This window comes from Elephantulus edwardii, unplaced genomic scaffold (assembly GCF_000299155.1).
Source record: "Elephantulus edwardii isolate Elephantulus edwardi_28Jun2011 unplaced genomic scaffold, EleEdw1.0 scaffold00166, whole genome shotgun sequence".
Lineage (NCBI taxonomy): Eukaryota > Metazoa > Chordata > Mammalia > Macroscelidea > Macroscelididae > Elephantulus > Elephantulus edwardii.
The window spans coordinates 506227-525504 of NW_006399916.1; the positions used below are offsets into that span (position 1 = coordinate 506227).

At 41.6% G+C, this 19278-nt stretch overlaps 1 protein-coding gene and 1 pseudogene across 2 annotated transcripts in view; one reads left to right on the plus strand and one right to left on the minus strand.

The window, feature by feature from the left end:
* The window catches only part of LOC102855406, a 47624-nt pseudogene extending 45586 nt beyond the window's left edge, over positions 1–2038 (minus strand).
* SYN2 (synapsin II) overlaps positions 1–19278 on the plus strand; it is a 271323-nt gene that overhangs the window by 1065 nt on the left and 250980 nt on the right. Inside the window, exon 2 of one of the 2 annotated variants that reach the window (XM_006895368.1) lies at positions 2047–2404. In XM_006895368.1, coding sequence (XP_006895430.1) covers positions 2067–2404 — 338 coding nt within the window. In that variant the 5' untranslated portion in view covers positions 2047–2066. Of the gene's footprint in view, positions 1–2044; positions 2405–19278 lie in introns of those variants that run through there. The other variant, XM_006895367.1, reaches the window with a different exon arrangement.

A 19278-nucleotide genomic window follows, 5' to 3' on the forward strand; every position in this document is an offset into this window, starting at 1 on the left:
CAGCAAAGAATTCTAAAAGCAAAACAGTTGTCAGGGAATATCCTGACCCTGTAGGCAAGATCTAGACACTTACTGTGTGTTGGGGGAATATCAAGATTGTGAATTATTTTGAGAGAAGTAGGAAACAGAATCCCTCCATTTGAGATGCTTGAAAGAAAACCCAAGCTGGATAGATTCAAGTCTATCCATAAACATAATACCTCTCAGAGACTCTCCTCCAAATGTTTGAGTGTATACTACATGCCAGGTGCTATTCTAGGTCTCCAGTAACAGAATGATAAGCACAGATGAGGGACTGTTCTTCAAGGACCAGATCTATACATTCTTATAAGTTACACAGTCCAGAGTCCAGCTTCATTTGATTTTCTCTTTCTACCTCCCCTGTTTTGGTTGCTACCTACATTCTGCCTATTCAGAGCCCCATCATTTTATAAAGTTGAACCCCTATCTCCCCTGCGAAGTCTTCTACTGCAGAGATACTCGTTAAATAGTCAAGTCTGCACCATTTTCAGGTCACGTCCAGGGTACTCTAGTTGTGTGCTTAAGGTACATATTCATTTGTTTATGAGGGTTTATTTTTTTCCTTAAGGAGAATTTGGGTCTTACGCGTACCTGAATTTCCCATTTTCTTCAATGCCTAGCTTAATGCTTAGCATATAGTAGGCACTACTGATTGGCTTTTTCTCATTATGCCCATACTCATGAGTGGTTACAGGTCGGTGAAGCAAACACAGGGGGTCTGGGAGAGTCCTCTTCTGGCTCTACAGCAAGGCATTTGCAGCCTTACCCAAGAAGCCCTCTCTACAGGCAGGAGCAGACAGCAGAAATGCACTCACGCCACCTCCCAAACACCGTCTGGAGAGTATTCATCAGGATCTTTCTCCAGTGCTCAATGTAGAGGACTCCTCAAAGTCGTGACTCTTCCAGAAACTCCTAGGGTGGGAGGAGTAGTAGGAGAGATGTCTTCTTTTTCTCTGAAGCATGGAGGAAAGGGCAGTTTTTATTTCCCCCTCACTATTGGGTGTGTATGGAGGAGGGGGTGCGGATCATTCCTTTCTTTTTCATCTGAGGTTGGGGAGATGGCTCATTTTCCCTAAGCTCTGTGGAAGTGTGGTGGGGGGGGGAGAAGAAAAGGGGGGAGAGAGGAGGAGAGGGAGGAAGAAAGGGAAGAGAGTGAGAGGGACTGAGGAGGGGAGCAGGAGGAGGGAGGAGTAAGGAAGAGAGGGGATAAAGGGGTAGAGAGGGGTTAGAGACGGAGTAGACAGGGAGAGAGCGGAAAGAGTGCGGGAAGAGAGGAGGGAGACAAGGGAAGGAGGGAGAGAGGGGGAGTGGGTAGAGGGAAAGGAGGAGAGAGGGGAAGGGAGAGGGAGGAGAGAGAAAGAGAGAGGAGAGACTCGGGAAGAGAGGCAGGAGAGAAGGGAACAGAGAGGGGTAGGGGATAGAGAGGGGAAAGAGGGAGAGCGCTGAGAGATACGAGATACGAGATGAGAGAGAGAGAGAGAGAGAGAGAGAGAGAGGAGAGATGACTCATTTTTCTTGAGCTTTGGGGGAGTGTATGTGTGAGAGATGGCTTTGGATATGTGTGGGTGGAAGATCTCATTTATCTCATTTTCCCTTAGCTCTAGGGAAGTGCGTTTGTGTCCTAGCCCCTCAGCTTTGGGGATGGTTTAAGTATACACGGTAGGGCAGCGCAGCTCCCTCTCCCCCACCCCCCACCCCCCCCCTCCCCACACCCAAAGCCGTGGAAGACTCGGCTCCCCGTTCCTGCGGCACAGGCCTCGTGGTAGAAGGGCCAGCCCAGCCCCTCACTCAACGGCTTCGGGGTACCGGAGCGCAGCGCTGGCCCCAGTCGCAGGCGGGGGCGGCGCGGGCTCTGCAGCGCGGGGCGGAGCCATCGCAGGCTCCGCCCGCCGCCCTCACTCAGTCCCCAGGACTCCAAACCCTCTTTTCCGCGGCTGTCTGCCGGGTCGTGCCACACGAACCGCATCTCTGCGCGCCTGCTGCCGTCCCCAGGTCCGGCCCGCTGCCTCTCGGCCATCCCGTGCACCCCAAGCCCTTCCAGCCAGATGATGAACTTCCTGCGGCGCCGGCTGTCAGACAGTAGCTTCATCGCCAACCTGCCCAATGGCTACATGACCGACCTGCAGCGGCCCGAGCCGCAGCAGCCACCTCCACCGCCCCCCAGCGCGGGCGCGGCCCCGGCCACCTCGCCTAGCCCGGAGCGGAGGCCGCAGGCCGCGCCACAGTCGGCTGCTGCGCCGTCGGTGGGCAGCAGCTTCTTTAGCTCGCTGTCGCAAGCCGTGAAGCAGACGGCCGCCTCAGCGGGCCTGGTGGATGCGCCCGCGCCCACCGCCTCCAGGAAGGCCAAGGTGCTGTTGGTCATAGACGAGCCTCATGCCGACTGGTAGGTGCTGTCGGCGCTCCTGGCCACCTGGCAGAGAAGATGGAAAGGCGCCGAGGGTGCGCGGGGACCAGCGACGGGGAGGACTGGGTGAAGGAGACGGCCAGGGTGCCGAGGGAGCGGGTGCACGGGGACCAAGCACAAAGGGGCAACGGGTCGGAGGAGACAGCAGGGGTTCGAGGGCGCTCAGGGACAAGCACGAAGCGTTGAAGGGATCGACTGGGCGGAGGAGACAGACGGCCGGGGCGCCGAGGGCGCGCAGGGACCAGGGAAGGGGGACTGGGACTGCGGGAACACTGGTGGGTGCGGAAGGGAACCCCGAGGTAATTTCTGATCTGTTAGGACGAAGCAGAGGACTTAGCAAAGGTGGCTGACATAGTTGTTATTTGGGGGCAGAGGTGTCGAGTGGGAGGTCCACACACTTCGTCTTAGATATACAAAAGCTGAGGAGCGACTAGCCCCCAGTGGTTACTATGCGAGGTGAAAGAGCATTTTGTGCAGCGCGGGGTGGGAATGGCCCTTGGAGTCTCTGAGGACGGATGCAAGGATGTAGTAGCTGTTCGCACTGAGAGAGGCTTAGGGATATTTTGGAATAATAAAATGTGTGTGTTAGCAGCATGAGAGGTTTGTGTATCATTTCCACACACCGTGTGTGTGTGTGGGGGGGGGGGGGTAGAAAGTGTTTTCAGCTGGAAAGATAAAGACTAAGGTAAAATATTCTACATCATTAAAGAGGAACAGATAAAAAGAAATTTGCCTGAATGCAGTAAATGGGGGACTTCAGGAATTTTTTTAAAGGGAAATCTGGCATTTTTCCCTAGACAAAACCAAATTACAACAAATTTCGAAAGGCTCTATTTTGTACAACACAAAGTTGCTCGAGGGGATGATTTGGGTGGGTGCTGCTGAGGGAGCAAACAGAGAAGGGGCAAGTGGCTTGAAGAAAGGTCAGGGAGGTAGCTGTATTACTTATTCTTCAGGAATATGGGGACCAATCTTTGTTTTCCTTACAGGAGTTGAGGCTGAAGCCTGAAACCGAGTGTGCCTTCCTGAGAGGGACCACAGGTTGTTTATCTCCATTTGGCTGCTCTGGTGCTCCTTTTTCTCCTAGGGAGTGGAGAAGGGAGGGCCAACTTCTGTGGGTGTTGATGGAGGTGAAATGTAGAATTGGAAATGTGCTCCTGCTGGTTGCTACTGTGACCGGTCTGAATTGTCATTTGGGAGACTCTGGTAGAGTAGAAAATCCAAAGAGATTTTTTTAGAAAAAATTTAAAATACAAATGTTAGCTATTTCATGCCCCCAACCCCAGGATAATGACTTTCTTTCAGTTCAGATCAACAAGTGCCACCATTATGGCCAAATAAAGGTAAGTAATATGTTAACAATCAGACAATCAGCAAATGGTAGAACCAGGAATTGAATTTAGGCCTGATTCTACCATTACCACTCTCCTTTGTTATTTTACCTATTACTATTTTGCTTTTTTAAATTTTTAAAAATGTTATTATTTTTTGTGTGTGTACTGTCAAATTGGATCTGACTGGTACAGGAGGAGATTGTCCCTCCTTCTCCAGCAAAGCATCTGGTGGATTCAAACCGCGTACCTCTGGGGCTGCAATGCAGCTTCTTGCCACTATATTTTGCTTTTCTTAATGTATTTTGCTGTTGAGTTGAAACTGACACATAGCTGACCCTCCAGTGGGTATTCAGAGGCAGTAAATCATAGCGAGGTGGTTGCCCATCCTCCTCCTTTGGAGAACCTGGTGGATTTGAACTTTGAGTTTGCAGCACATCTTCTCACCAGTAGGCCATCAGAGCTCCCTAAGACCATAAAGTAGAGTGAGCCATGTAAAGATTCTGCAGACAGAACTCTTCAGATTATGAAAGATGGAAGGATAAAAAGTTGTTCATGACAGATCAAAAGGTTATAATGGAGTCAGAGACAAATACAGATGAGTCCTAGGTGAGTAAATAACAGAAAATTATGGTATTTGAAATATAATAAGCTTTCTCCTGTGCTAGGCTTTAAGCACTCACATTTGGGAGATAAGAAAGATATATTAAACAGTTTTATGACCGTCCTACACCTTGCCCTAATTCATCTAGTTGAATATCTTTATTTGGGGTCCAATTACCAATTTGGTAGCCACCATTCAGTAGATCCTTATTTATATGGGTACAATGAGGCTATTGGAAATTTGTGTTTGGTTCCAAATACTTGAGTGGCATGAACTTTGGGACTTTTTGTTATCTCTAGAAAGACTGCCTGGCATGAACCAGAGACTCTGCTTTATCCTAGAGACACAGTTTTTGGTGGAAGTAATAGAAGCCACTTACCCTATGGGCTAGTTCCCAACTGCTTTCTGATTTTCTCTGAAGTAAAGTAGCATTGATTTATTAAAACTCATTTGAGTTTAGTGCCTGACAACGGTTCTTTGTCTCTGTGCTTAATATCAATTCTAAGAATTTCAGTGTTTTTGTTTTTCCAACATGTCTAAAATTTACTTTTTAAAGAAAATCAGTTAAGTGTTGATCAACAGCTTTATTGAAAGGTCTAGCCTAGTGGCAAGAAACTGTGCTGCAATCCCAAAGGCACACAGTGTGATGCCACCAGTTACTCCGTAGGAGGATGAGCAGTCTCCTCCTGTGCTATTAACTGCCTCTGAAAATCTACTGGAAGGTCAGCTATGGGTCGGTTCCAACTTTCCATTACACAACAGCAACAGCTATGAGTTAAGGAGCAGATGCCTGATTATGACAAATACAGTGATTTAAAAAGATGCTTTTTTTATTGTAAAGGCTGATTTTTTAGATTAATTTATCTCACAGCCTAAGCCCTCTGGATAGTAGTTCATAAGCAGGTGTCATATATGACCAATATTATTTTCTTGATATTTAAATTGGAAATCAGGGTATTAACTACCCAGAATGTAAGAATATTGGTCCTGTCTGAGCTTACAGAATACTAAATAAGGAGAATTTTATTAAGAAGTGTTTAAATAATTGCATACTTAAAAGCTTAAAATAGGCCGCTCCTTTTAAACCAGCCTTAATGAACAGCAGATTACTTTGAATTTCTTTCTGTAATTGTGGAAATGGAAATCGAGTTCCTAGGTGGCACAAATGGTGAAGCATTGTGCTGTAAACAGAAAGATTGATGTTTTGAATCTACCCACAAGATCACAGGAATAAAGAACTGGTGATCTACTCGCAATAAATCAGCCATTGAAGAATTCTATGGAGCACAGTTCTGTGTAAGGAGTTGCCATGTATTAGAATCCATTTAATTTGAAAATCGGTACAGCACAAATACTCTTAATTACCTAGAAACTGCAAGTATGATAAAAGGAACTTGGCAGATCTGCACCAAATACCAGGTACATTTGGTAGCATAAAAGGTCTGCTGCATGAATCCACTCTGTGGGAGAAATTGTGAGCAGTCTTCTCCCACAAAAATTAAAGCCTTATGGGTGGTGGGAGTGGGGAGGGATGGGTGGTTAATCAGATTGTTGTTGTTGTTATGTTCTGTTGAGTCGCCTGTTACTCATAGCAAACTTACGTACAACAGCTCTGAAACTTGCCCTGTCCTGAGCCACTTTTACTGATTCTGACATACCTACCCTCATTGCCCTAGTTACTGTATCAGTCCATCTCCTCTGAGGTCTTTCTCTCCTGCGCTGTACCTCCACCCTTCTGAACATAATGTGCTTCACCAAGGATCAGTCAGTCCCTCATGGCCACATGTCCAAAGTATGTGAGATGGAGCTTCAAAATCCTAGCTTCCTAGAAGAAACTTGGTTTCACCCTCTCCAAGACAGACTTACTTGTTTTCTTAGAAGTCCATGCATGGTATGTTCAAAACTCTTCTCCAGGACCACAATTCAAAATGCAGAGATTCCTTTTCTATCATCCATGTCATATCATTATCTAGTCATTGTCCAGCTCTCTGATAGCAAGTAATTGTGAAGACTGGATCAGGTGCACCTTAGTCTCTACACTGACATACTCTAGCTTCATACTCTAGAAAGGTCCCTGACAGCAGATTTACCTTATGCAACTAATCTTTTGATTTCCTGACTGCTGGTGCTAAGAATGTTGATTGTGGTTAATCATAAGGTCACACAATCTGATGGGTGGAGGAAGGCTAGGTAAAAGAAATGGAAAGATCCAGTGTGAAAAACAGTGCATGCGAACTTTGTAAGTAAACCAGTATAAAATAAAAATTTTACTTTAAATAAAAAAACCAGTGAACAACTTAGGTGAAAAAATACAACTGTATTATATCCCAGTGTGTGTGTGTGTGTGTGTGTGTGTGTGTGTGTGTGTGTGTAATTATGTATAATTACTGCCTTAGAAACTCAGTGGAGGGTCATCATGAGTTTAAATTGCACTCAATGGCAGTGAGGGGTTTTTTTGGGTGGGAGGGTTTTAGACATAAGTCAGTAGTCTATTGATTATCTTCTTTGTGTAGGGTAGATAGTCTAAGAAATAGCAGACATACCTCTTCCTTTTAGGAGTTTATTATCCAGATGAGTTGATAACTTTCTTTTAAGTTTACAAAAAATTGACCTTCTTCTATTAAAAATATGCCTAGATTAGCTGCTTGGTTTCAACCAAGAGGTATTTTTGTTTGTTTGTTTGTTTAAAAAAAGGACTAGATACTGTCATTTGATTCTGACTCCTGTGTGATCCCAGTAGAACTCTGCTCCATAGCATTTCATTTTTTACCATAGGGTTTCCCACAGCTATTGTTTGTTTGTTTTTTGTTTTGTTGTTGTTCTTTGTGTTTTTAAAAACAGATGACCAGGACTTTCCTCTGAAGAGCTTACAGTAGACTTAATCTCTGAGCTTTTAGGTTAGTAGCTGAGCTGAGAATATTAACCATTTATACTAGAGCCTCCAGGAGCTTGTTAAAACAGAATCTCAGGTTACACCTCATTGAGTCATCATTTATATTTGAGCATCTCCAGGTGATTTTTGTGTACACCTAAACTCAATGCACTGAATGAATTAAAAGATACCTGGATCATGTTAAAGGAATACCAGCAACACCAACTACTGTCATTTAATCAGCAACTACTATGTATATGATGCTGTACATATCCCTATACAAATACCAGTAACTCTTTACAAAAGCAAGGCATTTGGGAACTACTTTAGAAGTTTATAGGAGCCCTGGTAGCATAGTGCTGTACATGTTGGGCTGTTAGCCAAAAGGTCAGCAGTCCAAAACTTAGAGGCAAAGAAGACTGATGGAGGATCACTGTGAGTCACAGTCAGCTTGACAAGAATGAATTTGGTAGAAGTCTACTTTATGAGTCAGTCTTTTGTTTAGCTGAAATGTGACTTCTGATTGTGATTTTAGTTTCAAGTTTAAAGAATTATCTGAGTGATTAATAAGGGCTCCTCTAATTACTATTGAACCAGAAGTCTGACCTTTTTCAAGAATTTCAGTTTTTTTCTATATTTTCCTTCCATTCTGTCTGAAGCCTTTTCTTAGTTTTCTGATTGTTGATAGTAGTTAGACACCATCTAGTTCTTCTTGTCTCAAGATAGGGAAGGCCATATTTCAGGTACACTATTAGTTCTTCAGAGTAGTTTCTTTTTCTTTGAGTCTCTGAATTCAGTTTATTTCTTTTGCTTTGGATGAATAGAGACCAATCGTTAATCTTAAAAGGCTACTCATTATCTTTTAAGACTCCATTTGCTACTTACCCAACTAGAATATAGGACATAAATTTCATGAACTATGTTTATATCAGTTGACAAAGTTGTTCAATGAGATCTGGTTCTAAGCCCTCACATCCAATAAAATAAGTTTGTAAGGTGTTTGGTTGTTCTAGAAAATAGCCATTACTGTGAATTGTAACCAACTTGACAGCAGTGAGCGTTTGGGGTTTTGTTTGTTTGTACCATTTTATAATATCGCCAGCTGTGCTTAAGGATTCCAGTCTCCCTACAACCTTACTGATATTTTGATCAGTGCCACTTTTGCAGAAGTAAGGTCGTATCTCATTGTAATTTTGATACATCTGTGTAATAGCTAATAGGGAGCTGTGGTAGCCGAGTAAATAGGGAATTGCTCTACTGACCTCAAAGTGCATGCAGTCTTCTCCTGTGTGGTGTACAGTCTCTAAAAACCCACAGGAGGGTCAGCTCTGAGTCTGTTCTGACTCAGTGAGAAAAAGTTTGAGGTATTGAATGGATTGAGGTTGTTCACAGCTTTAGTTTACTTGGCTCCACAGTCCACACTCTTGGCAACAGCAGCCACAAAATTAAAAGATGTATTGCGAAGGGAAAGTCTGGTGTTAGGGACCTCTCCAAAGTACTGACAAGCAATGGTGTCTCTCTGTAGATGAAGGTGTGTGTGATACAGGCCATGGTCTTTGCAATCACTTGTTATGCATAAGAGAGTTGGACAATGACTAGGGAGGATAGAAGGAGAATTGATGCCTTTGAACTGTGATGCTGGAAAAGAGTATTGAATGTACGTACCATGGACTGCTAAGAAAACAAACAGGTGCATCCTGGAAAGGGCTAAACCGAGCAGCTCCTTAGAGGCAAGGATTCTGAGGCTTCTTCTGACGTACTCTGGACATATTGTAAGGAGGAACCGGTCCTTGGAGAGGTACATCATGCTTGGAAGGGTGGAGGGACAGCACAGGAGAGGAAGGCCCTCGATGAGGTGGATTGATTCAGCAACTGGGGTAATCAGGATGGGTGTATCGGAGACAGTGTGATTGGCACAGGATAGAGCAGAGTTTAGGGCTGTTGAACGTAGGGTTGCTATGAGCCTTAAGCGACTCTATCACACATAACAACAACAACAATACTTCATAAAACAATTTAAAGTGGGATGTGCAAAGTCTCTAGGTGCTAGACTGTTAAACCAAAGGATGACAATTCTGATCCACCCAATGAGACTTAAAGAAAAAGCCTGCTGATCTGTTACTATTAAGTGTACAGCCAAGAAAATCCTGTGGAATAGGTCTGCTCTGTAAAACATGGAGTTGCCATGAATTAAAACTGACTCAATGACAATTAATAACAACATGATTCAGTACAAGTGAGTATCTAATGGGCATGCACCTTTTTGCTGGGAGTCCTCTAGTTTAATAGTGAAACAGACAAATATTTAAATGTAATTTTAAATATGGTAGGAGGGCCTGAAGCATTTGCTGCAGAAGGTCAAGGACTGTTCCACATCAAGAAAACAAAGATTCTCACCACTGGACCAATTGACAGCCCCAGGATAGTTGGAGAAGAGACTGAGATTGTTAACAGTTTCAGCTTGCTCAGCTCCACAATCAGCACTCTTGGCATCAACAGTCAGGAAAGCATATGACAAATTGCACTGGGAAAAATCTACTGTTAAAGACCTCTCCAGAGTGCTGAAAGCAATGATGCCAGTCTAGATACTAAGGTGCACCTGATGTAGGCCAGGGTCTTCACAGTTACTAGCTATGCATCAGACTAAGGATAATCACTAAGGATGATAGAGGAAGAATTTGTGCCTTTGAGTTATGGTGCTGGAGAAGAGTATTGAACTCTTCTCCATGGACTGCCAAGAGAACAGACAGATCTATACTAGAGTGAATGAAACCAAGCTGCTCTTTGGAGGCAAGGATGTTGAAACTCCATCTCTCATATTTTGAGCTTCTTGCTAGGAGTTCTTAGAGGCCATCATGCTTGGAGGGATGGAAGGTTAGCATAGGAGAGGAAAACTCTGGATGAGATGGATTGACACAGTAACTGGAGTAATGGGGTAGTTGTGTCAGAGACAGTGATATCGGCTCAGGATAGGACAAGGTTCAGAGCTATTGTGAATAGGGTCGCTGTGAGTTGCAGGTGACATGTCATGTAACAATAATAATATGGCAATTAGTATACATACAAAGTTGTTGGGAGCACAGGATAGGGGCTGTCCTAGGCACTGAAAATCTAGTTGTCTTAACTTTAAGGAATACTTATTGAATAAATATATGCCACCATGTATTCTTTTATATTATTATTAATTTTAATGACAGTTTACAGAGACTTTGGATTTTCATTCGTTCATTGTTGCAATTTTCTCCCTGCCCACTCATCCCCCTAATTCAATATTCTCTTTGAAAAGTAAAAGAATAATTCTTTCGTTGTTATACAATCCCTTCCCCCAACACCATTCTGCTATGCAGCATTCGTTCTGGACTCCTGTTATGACAATCATACCGAATCATATATCCCTTTTAAACAGTTCTCTCCCTCATCTGTTTCAAAGCAGTATATATTGTTTATCCCCTCTTTTTTTAAGTTCTCCCCAACCCCGATGTCAGTCCCATTTTACAACAGTGGCACTTTGTAGTATTTGTCCTTTAGTGACTGAGATATTTCACTCAGCACAATGTCCTCCAGAGTCACTCACTTTGTATAATATTTCATGAGTTCCTTGTTTTTCAATGCAGCATAGTATTCCATTGTGTGAATATACCACAGCTTCTCTACCCAATTGTTTGTTGATGGGCACTTGGGTTATTTCCAACTCTTTGCTATTGTGAGCAAAGCTGCAATAAACATGGGTGCGCATATATCTGCATGGGTCGCAGTTATGGTTTCTTTGGGGTATATTCCCAGTAGTGGAAATGCTGGGTCAAATGGAGAAAGCACCATACTGCCTTCCATGGTGGTTGCACCATTTTACATTCCCACTAACAGTGAATAAGGGTTCCAGTTTCTCCACACCTCACCAGCATTTGTTGTTTTTTGCTCTGTTGAATTTTGCTAATCTTACTAGGGTGAGATGATATCTCATAGTTGTTTTGATGTGCATCTCCCTTAGAGCTATGGATTTTGAACACTTCATGTGTTTGTTCGCCAGCTGAATGTCTTCTTTGGTGAAGTGTCTGTTCATATTCTGTGCCCATTTTTCAATTGGGTTGTTTATCTTGTTGTGGTGCTCAAGTATTCTATAAATTCTAGATATAAGTCACTTATCAGACATGTCAAATATTTATCCACAGTCCGTGGTTTCCCTTTTTACCCTGTTAGAGAAGTTTTTGGATGTGCATAGGGATTTGATTCTTAGAAGGTCCCATTCATCTATTTTATCTTCTCCTGGTTGTAGATTTTTCAGGATGCTTGGAATACTGTTTAAGTTGTGGATTAGGGCTTTTAGAGTTTTTCCAAGCTTTTCTCTAATGAAGTTTATAGTCCTTGGTTTTAGTCCTAGGTCTTTAATCCACTTTGAGTTGGGTTTTGTGTATGGTGTAAGGTATGGATCTTGCTTGAGTTTTCTGCAAGTAGTTTTCCAGTTTTGCCAACACCATTTGTTTAAAAAGGCTATCATTTCCCCACTTAATTGATTTCATCTCCTTGTCAATAATCATTGTCCATAGATAGATGGGCTGATTTTTGGGTTCCCAATTCTATTCCATTGATCTATGTGTCTGTCATTGTACCAGTAACATGCTGTCTTGACCACCATGACAGTGTTGTAAGATTTGAAATCAGTGAGTGAGATGCCTCCTACCTTTTTTCTCTTTTTAAGGAGTACTTTGCTTATTTGGGGCCTCTTCTCATTTGAAATGAAATTGGAGAATGCCTTTTCCATCTCGTTGAAGAATGGAATTGGTATTTGTATTGGGATTACATTGAACATATAAGTTGCCTTTGGTTGTATTGTCATTTTCACAATATTAAGTGTTCCTCTCCAATAGCAAGATACATTCTTCCATTTCTCCTGGTCTCTATGTGTGTTGTAGTAATATTTTGTAATTTTCTTTTAATAGATGTTTTGTGTTTCTGGTTAGATTTACTCTCAGTTATTTAATCTTGTGGTTATCTATTGTGATAGGTATTGTTTTTCTTAGTTCCAGTTCTGTATTTTCTTTGTCACTGTAGAGAAATCCACTTGATTTTTGTATGTTGATCTTGTAACCTGCCACTTTGCTGAATCAGTCAACTGTGTCCAGTAGTTTTCTTGCTGAGTGTTTAGGGTTTTCTAAGTATACTATCATATCATCTACATATAGAGATAATTTTATTTCCTCTTTGCCAATTATGATACCTCTTATTTCCTTCTCTTGTCTTATTGCTATTGTTAAGACTTCCACTACAATATTAAATAGGAGAGATGATAGTGGGCATCCTTGCCTAGTCTTACTGCTATTGTTAAGACTTCCACTATAATATTAAATAGGAGAGATGATAGTGGGCATCCTTGCCTAGTTCCTATTCTCAAAGGGAATGCCTTTAATCTCTCTCCACTCAGAACAGCGTTGGTTCTTGGGTTTGCATATATATTTTTTACTAAGTTGAGGAAGTTTCCCTCTAATCCTACTTTGTTGAGTGTTTTAATCAGGAAAGGGTGTTGCATTTTGTCAAAGGCCTTTTCTGCATCAATTGATAGGATCCAGTGGTTCTTGTTCTTTGCTTTGTTAATGTGATGAATGACATTCATTGTTTTCCTTATGTTGAACCATCCTTGCATACCTGTTATGAATCCCACATGGTCCTGGTGAATTATTTCTTTGATATATCTTTGGATTCTATTGGCCAGTATGTTATTCAGGATTTTTGCATCTATGTTCATAAGAGGTATTGGCCTATAGTTTTCTATTTTGGTAGTGCCTTTACCTGACTTTGGTATCAAAGATGTCTTTGCTTCATGGAATGAGTCTGGGAGAATTGCATATTTTTGTTTTTTTTTACTGAAATAGTTTATGTAGAATATGTGACAGTTCTTCTCTGAATGTTTAATAAAATTCACTTGTAAAACCATCTGGTCGAGGATATTTTTTGGCTGGAAGTTGTTTTATTACTTATTCAATTTCTTCTTTTGTAATGGGTCTGTTCAAGTGTTCAGTTTGACTTTGTGTCAGTTTAGGTAGGTTGTGATTTTCTAAGTATTTGTCCATTTCCTCTCTGTTTTCATATTTGTTTGAGTATAGTTTTTCATATATTCCATTGTTAACCTTTTTTATTTTCATTGGCTCAATTGTGATGTTGCCCATTTCATCTTTTATTTGGATTATTTTTGTCTTTTTATTCTTTTCCTTTGTTAGTTTTGCTAGTGGTTTGTCAATTTTATTGACCTTTTCAAAGAACCAACTCCTAGTTTTGTTGATGGTTTCAGTTGTTTTTCTGTTTTGTCTTTCATTCATTTCTGCCCTAATTTTTATAATTTCAGTTTTTTTAGAGGTGTTGAGTTTTCTTCCTGTTCTTTTGCAATTTGTTGGAGATGTTGGGTTACAGAATCAATGGCCATTTTTTCCTGCCTCTTGATGTGTTTCCTTATTGTTTTAAATTGACCTCTGATTACTGCTTTTGCTGTTTCCCAGAGGTTTTGGTAAGTTGTGTTTCCATTGTCATTTGTTTCAAGAAACTTTTTATTTCATTTTTTATTTCTTTTAGTACCAACTCATGTTCAAGCAAGGTGTTATTCAACTTCCAAATGTTTGGGGTTTTCCTCCTCTATCCCCTTTTCATGAATTTCTAATTTTGTAGCATTGTGGTCTGAGAAGATGCTCTGTATCATTTCTGTTTTTAAATTTATTGATGCTTGCCTTGTGACCTAAAATGTGATCTTTTCCACATTGGAAAATAAGGTACGTTGTGCTTTTTCGGGTGCATTACCCTATAAATATCTATGAGATCAAGTTTATTTATTTGTGTGGTTTATTTCTTTAGGATCTTTGTTGAGTTTCTTTCTGGTAGTTCTATCTTTTCTTGAGAGGGGTTTATTGAAGTCTCCAAGTACTATAGTAGTATCGTCTATTTCCTTTTTCCAGTTTTGTTAATGTTTGTTTTATATATATTTTGCAGGTCTATCATTTGGTGCATAGATATTATTGTTATGTCCTCATGTTCTATTGACCCTTTAAGCATTATGTAGTAATTATGTAGTAATCCTTATTTTTTGTGATGGTTTTTTTTTTGCATTGAAATTTATTTTATCAGATATTAATATTGCTACTTCTGTTTTTTTCTAGTTGCCATTTGCTTGGTATATTTTTCCCAGCCTTTAATATTTAGTCTTTCTTTATCTTCACTTTTCAGGTGTGTCTCTTGTAGACAGCATATTGATGGATTTTGGTTTTTTATCCCGTCTGCTACTCTTTTTCTCTTCAGTGGTGCATTTAAACTATTCACATTCAGTGTGATTATTGAGAGGCATGGTTTTATTGCTGTCATTGTGTTGTGTTCCTTTTCGTGTTGTTGCTAATTACTTTGGTCCATCTGCTTTCTGTGGCACCTCTGTAAGAAGGATGTGTCTCAGTGTTTCCTGCAATGATGGCCTTATTTTTACAAACTCCCTTAGGTTCTGTTTTTCTGGAAATATCTTGATCTCTCCTTCATATTTGATGGGCAATTTCTCTGGGTACAGTATTCTTGGTTGACAGTTGTGTTCTCTGAGTGTTCTCTATGTGTCATTCCACTGTCCTCTTGCTTGCATGGTTTCTGCTGAAAAATTGGTACTTAAGTTTATCTGCTCTCCCTTATAGGTTACTCTTTGTTTTTCCCTTACTGCTTTCAGAATTCTCTTCTTATCTTTCTTTCTGGCAAATTTGACTATGATATGCCTTGATTTTTTTCTTTTGGGGTCTATTCTATATGTTGTTCACTCAGCTTCTTGAATATATATTCTCTCATTATTCATTATGCCTGGGAAGTTTTCTTCTAGTAATTCTTCCACACCTTTTTGGGTGCCTTTTCTTGCTTCTTCCTCTTCTGGATTCCAATGATGCACATGTTATTTCTCATGATGGTGTCCCACATTACTTTTATGTTTTCTTCTTTTTCCTTCCTTTTTGATTCTCCTTTTTGCTCTAGCATATCAGTGGTGACAAATCTATCTTCTATTTCTCTGATTCTGTGTTCCATCTCTTACTCTATTCATGTGTCCCTCCATCATGTTGACAGCACCTGAAACATTTTACTTCATATTTTGTATAGCGATTTCTTGTTTTTTTCCAGAGCCTCTAATGCCTTATTTGTTTATCTGCATTGTTTTGGATTGTTTTTTAAGCTCCTCCTAGTTTTTGCTTGTAGTGTCCTGTACTTCTTCAAGTTTATCTTTCACCCATTGAAAATATTCAATCATTGTTCTTTGAAATTTTGTGCCAGAAAATTCCATTAGGCTTTCTGGTTTCAGGAGATCCATTGATACTGTGTCTCTTTTTGAGGGTGACATCTTGCTTTGCCCCTGTGTAGGTTTTGAGGTAGTCTGCTTCTTTCATGACCTTGCTGTGCTTTTCATGCTTGAGGGGATGATAGATTCTTGATCTGAAGTTAGTGAGTAGAGGTGGGCAGAGCATAGAGGGGATCAGAAGGGTGGAGCATGGAGACGAGAGGTGGGTGCTAACTGTGGAAGCGGTTGGTGGCACAGGGGGTGGCAGCAGGCAGCCAGTGTAAAGATGGGCAGCAGGTGCAGAGGTGGGCGGTAGACACGAAGGTGGGCGGTAGGTAGTGGGTGCAGAGGTGAGTGGAGTGTGGAGGCAATCTGTGGGTGGCGGGGCGGGCACAGAGCATGAAGGCAGGTCTGGAGGTGGGCGGCAGGTGCCAGGCAATGGGCATGGAGCTTGAAGGTGGTACCCGGTACCATGTGTGAGCTTGGGCGCCAAGCATGGGAGCGGGAGCTGGTGTCAGATGCAGGAGTTAAAGGTGCCTGGTACGTGTGCAGACGCACACCGGGCTGGTGCATGCACAATCTCTCACTGATTGAGCACGTGCAGACACCTTACTCAAATTCCAGTTCACTGAGTAGAGATGGGTGGAATGTAGAGGCAGGCAGAGGGGAAGAACATGGAGGTGGGTGCACAACATGGAGGTGGGCACAGAACATGGAGGTGGCCGTCCAGGGTAGAGGAGGGTGATACCCGGCACGGAGGTGGGTTATGAGCGAGGAGCTAGGCGGTGGGCTTGGAGCATCGAAGTGGGCGCTGCGGCTGGGCATGGGTGGCCGTGTTGGCATGGGCACTGGAGATGCCTGATACGTGTGCAGACACATGCCAGGTGGAGGCATGCACAGTCTCTTGCTCCACCATGTATTCCTATGTAAACTGAGTTGCTTCATTGGATTTTGATTTTCTAAAATATGTCAAAGAACAGAATTCTAGCACTACAGTATTTCTGTACCATAGTTTTGGTACCATTTTCTTTTACAGACCTTAGATCAATAATTTTTCTCTTAATAATGGGTGACTTGAATGTAAAAGTTGGAAACAGGGAAGAAGGAACAGTCATTGGAAAACATAGACTTGGTGACAGCAATAACGCTGGAGACAGAATGATAGAATTCTGCACAATTACCTATTCATTGCAAACATTTATTATAAGAAACATAAACACAGACTATACACATGGATTTATTCTTATGATAAAGTTAGGAATCAGATCGACTACATCTGTGGGAAGAATCACTGGAGAAACACAGTATCAGCTGTGAAAGCTAGGCCAGGTGATGAAAGTGGAACAGACCTGCAACTACTCATATGTAAGTTCAAACTGAAGTTGAAGAAAATTAAATCCAGAGGAACTAAAATATGACTTTGAGTCTATCACACTAGAATCTCAAAACCATCTCAGGAACAAGTTTGAGGCCTTGAACAGTAATGAGTGAAGATCAGATGAACTGTGGGAGGATATCAAGAATATTATCCATGAAGAATTCAAAAGATCACTACAAAAAAAAATCACTACAAAGGTAGAGGAGGAAGAAAAGACCAAATGGATGCTAGAAGAGACTCGGAATATTGTACTAGAACGCTAAGAAGCCAAAACAAAGGGAAGAAATCAAGAAATTAAGGAGTTGAACAGAAGATTTCAAAGGGCAGCTCAGGAAGACAAAGCAAAGTATTATCATGAAATGTGCCAAGAGCTGGAGTCAGAAAATCGTAAGATCTGGACTCACTCAGCATTTCTCAAGCTGATGGAATTGAAGAACAAATTGCTTACAGATATTATGTGCAGAATAGTGAATGATCTAGGAAACATTAAAAGATGATGGAAGGAGTATACAGAGTCACTGTACCAAAAGGAACTGATACAGAAGAATTTTATGAGCAAGAGCTGCACTGAAGAAGGAAGAAGTTCAAGCTGTTCAAAGAATTGGAAAAAACAAGGACCCAGGGAATGATGGCATACCAATCGCATATTTCAAAAAACAGATGCTGCCTTGGATGCACTCACCAAGTTATGCCAAGAAATCTGGAGGACAACTGCCTGGCCAGTTGACTGGAAGAGCTCTACATTTGTTCCCATTCCAAAAAAAGTTGACCCAATAGTGCAGAAATTATTGAACAATATCATCTGTATCACATGTAAGCAAGATTCTGCTGAAAATTATCCAAAAACCACTGGAACAGCACATCAATAGAGAACTGCCAGATGTGCAGACTGGGTTTAAAGAGGTGGTGGTGCTAGCGATATTGTAGTTAATGTTAGATGGATCTTGGCTGAAAGCAAAGAGTACCAGAGGAATGTCTATATGCCTTTCATTGACTATGCAAAGGCTTTTGACTGTGTGGATCACAACAATTTGTGGCTGACTCTGAGAAGAATGGGAATCCCAGAATACTTGATTGTGCTTATGCGAAGCCTACACTTGGACCAGGAGGCAGTTGTCAAAACAGAGCAAGGAAGTACTGCATGGTTTAAAATTGAGAAACATGGAGGCCAGGGATGTGTCCTCTCTTCATACTTTTTCAATCTATGTGTGGAACAGATCATCCAGGAGGCTGGGTTCTATGAAGAGCAATGTGGTATCACTCTGACTCCAGCTTGAATTTCTGAAAGTTTTCTGTGAATGTAATGTTCCAGCTGTTTTTGAGTAATCTTCAGCTAGATTTTGCTTGCATGTGATATTAATGATATTGTTTGACAATTTCCATATTTTACTGGATCAACATTTCTTGGAATGGGAACAAATAGGGATCTCTTTCAGTCAGTTAGCCACACAGGTGTCTTCCAAATTTCTTGGCACAACCTAGAGAGGACATTCAGAGCTACATCTGTTTGTTGAAACATGTTCATTGATATTCCATCAATTCCTGAGAGTTTTTATTTTATGTCAGTGTATTCAGTACAGCTTTAATGTCATCCTTCTGTATCATTCTATATTATTGGCTGCTTCCTGAAATGGTTCAGTGTTGACAACTTCTTTTTGATACAGAAACTCTGTTCTTTCATCTTATTTTACTGTTTCCAGCATCATTCAAAATTTTGCTTATAGCATTCTTCAGTATTGCAATTCAAGGCTTGAATTTGTTCTTGTCTTCTTTCAGCTTGAGAGACAATAAGAGTATTATTGTTGTATGCTATTGAATCAGCTTCTACTTATGTACAATAGCTCTGAACACTGCTCTGACATTGTCTGAACATTGTCTCTGACACACCTACCCTCATTACCCCAGTCACTGAATCAATCCATCTCATTGAAGGTCTTCCTCTCTTTTGCTGTCCCTCCACCCTTCTAAGCATGATGTTCCTCTTCAAGGACTGGTCCCTCTTTGCAACATGCCCAAAAGTATGTCTGACAAAGCCTCAGAATCCTTGACTCCCAGGAGGAACAACCTGGTTTCACCCTCTCCAAAATGAATCTGTTTGTTCTCTTGGCAGTGTATGGTATAGTCAATATTCTTCTCCAACACCACGGCTCAAAGGCATCAATTGTCCTCTGTCATCTCTAGTCATTGTCCAGCTTACGACTGATGCATAACACGTGTGAAGATCATGGCCTGGATCAGGTGCACATTACTCTCCGGACTGACATCATTGCTCTTCAGTACTTTGGCGATGTCCCTGACAGCACACTTTCTCAGTGAAGTTTGCCTTTTGATTTCCTCACTGCTGGTATCAAGAATGCTGATATGCAGAACTGGCTTTGACAAGCACTGTG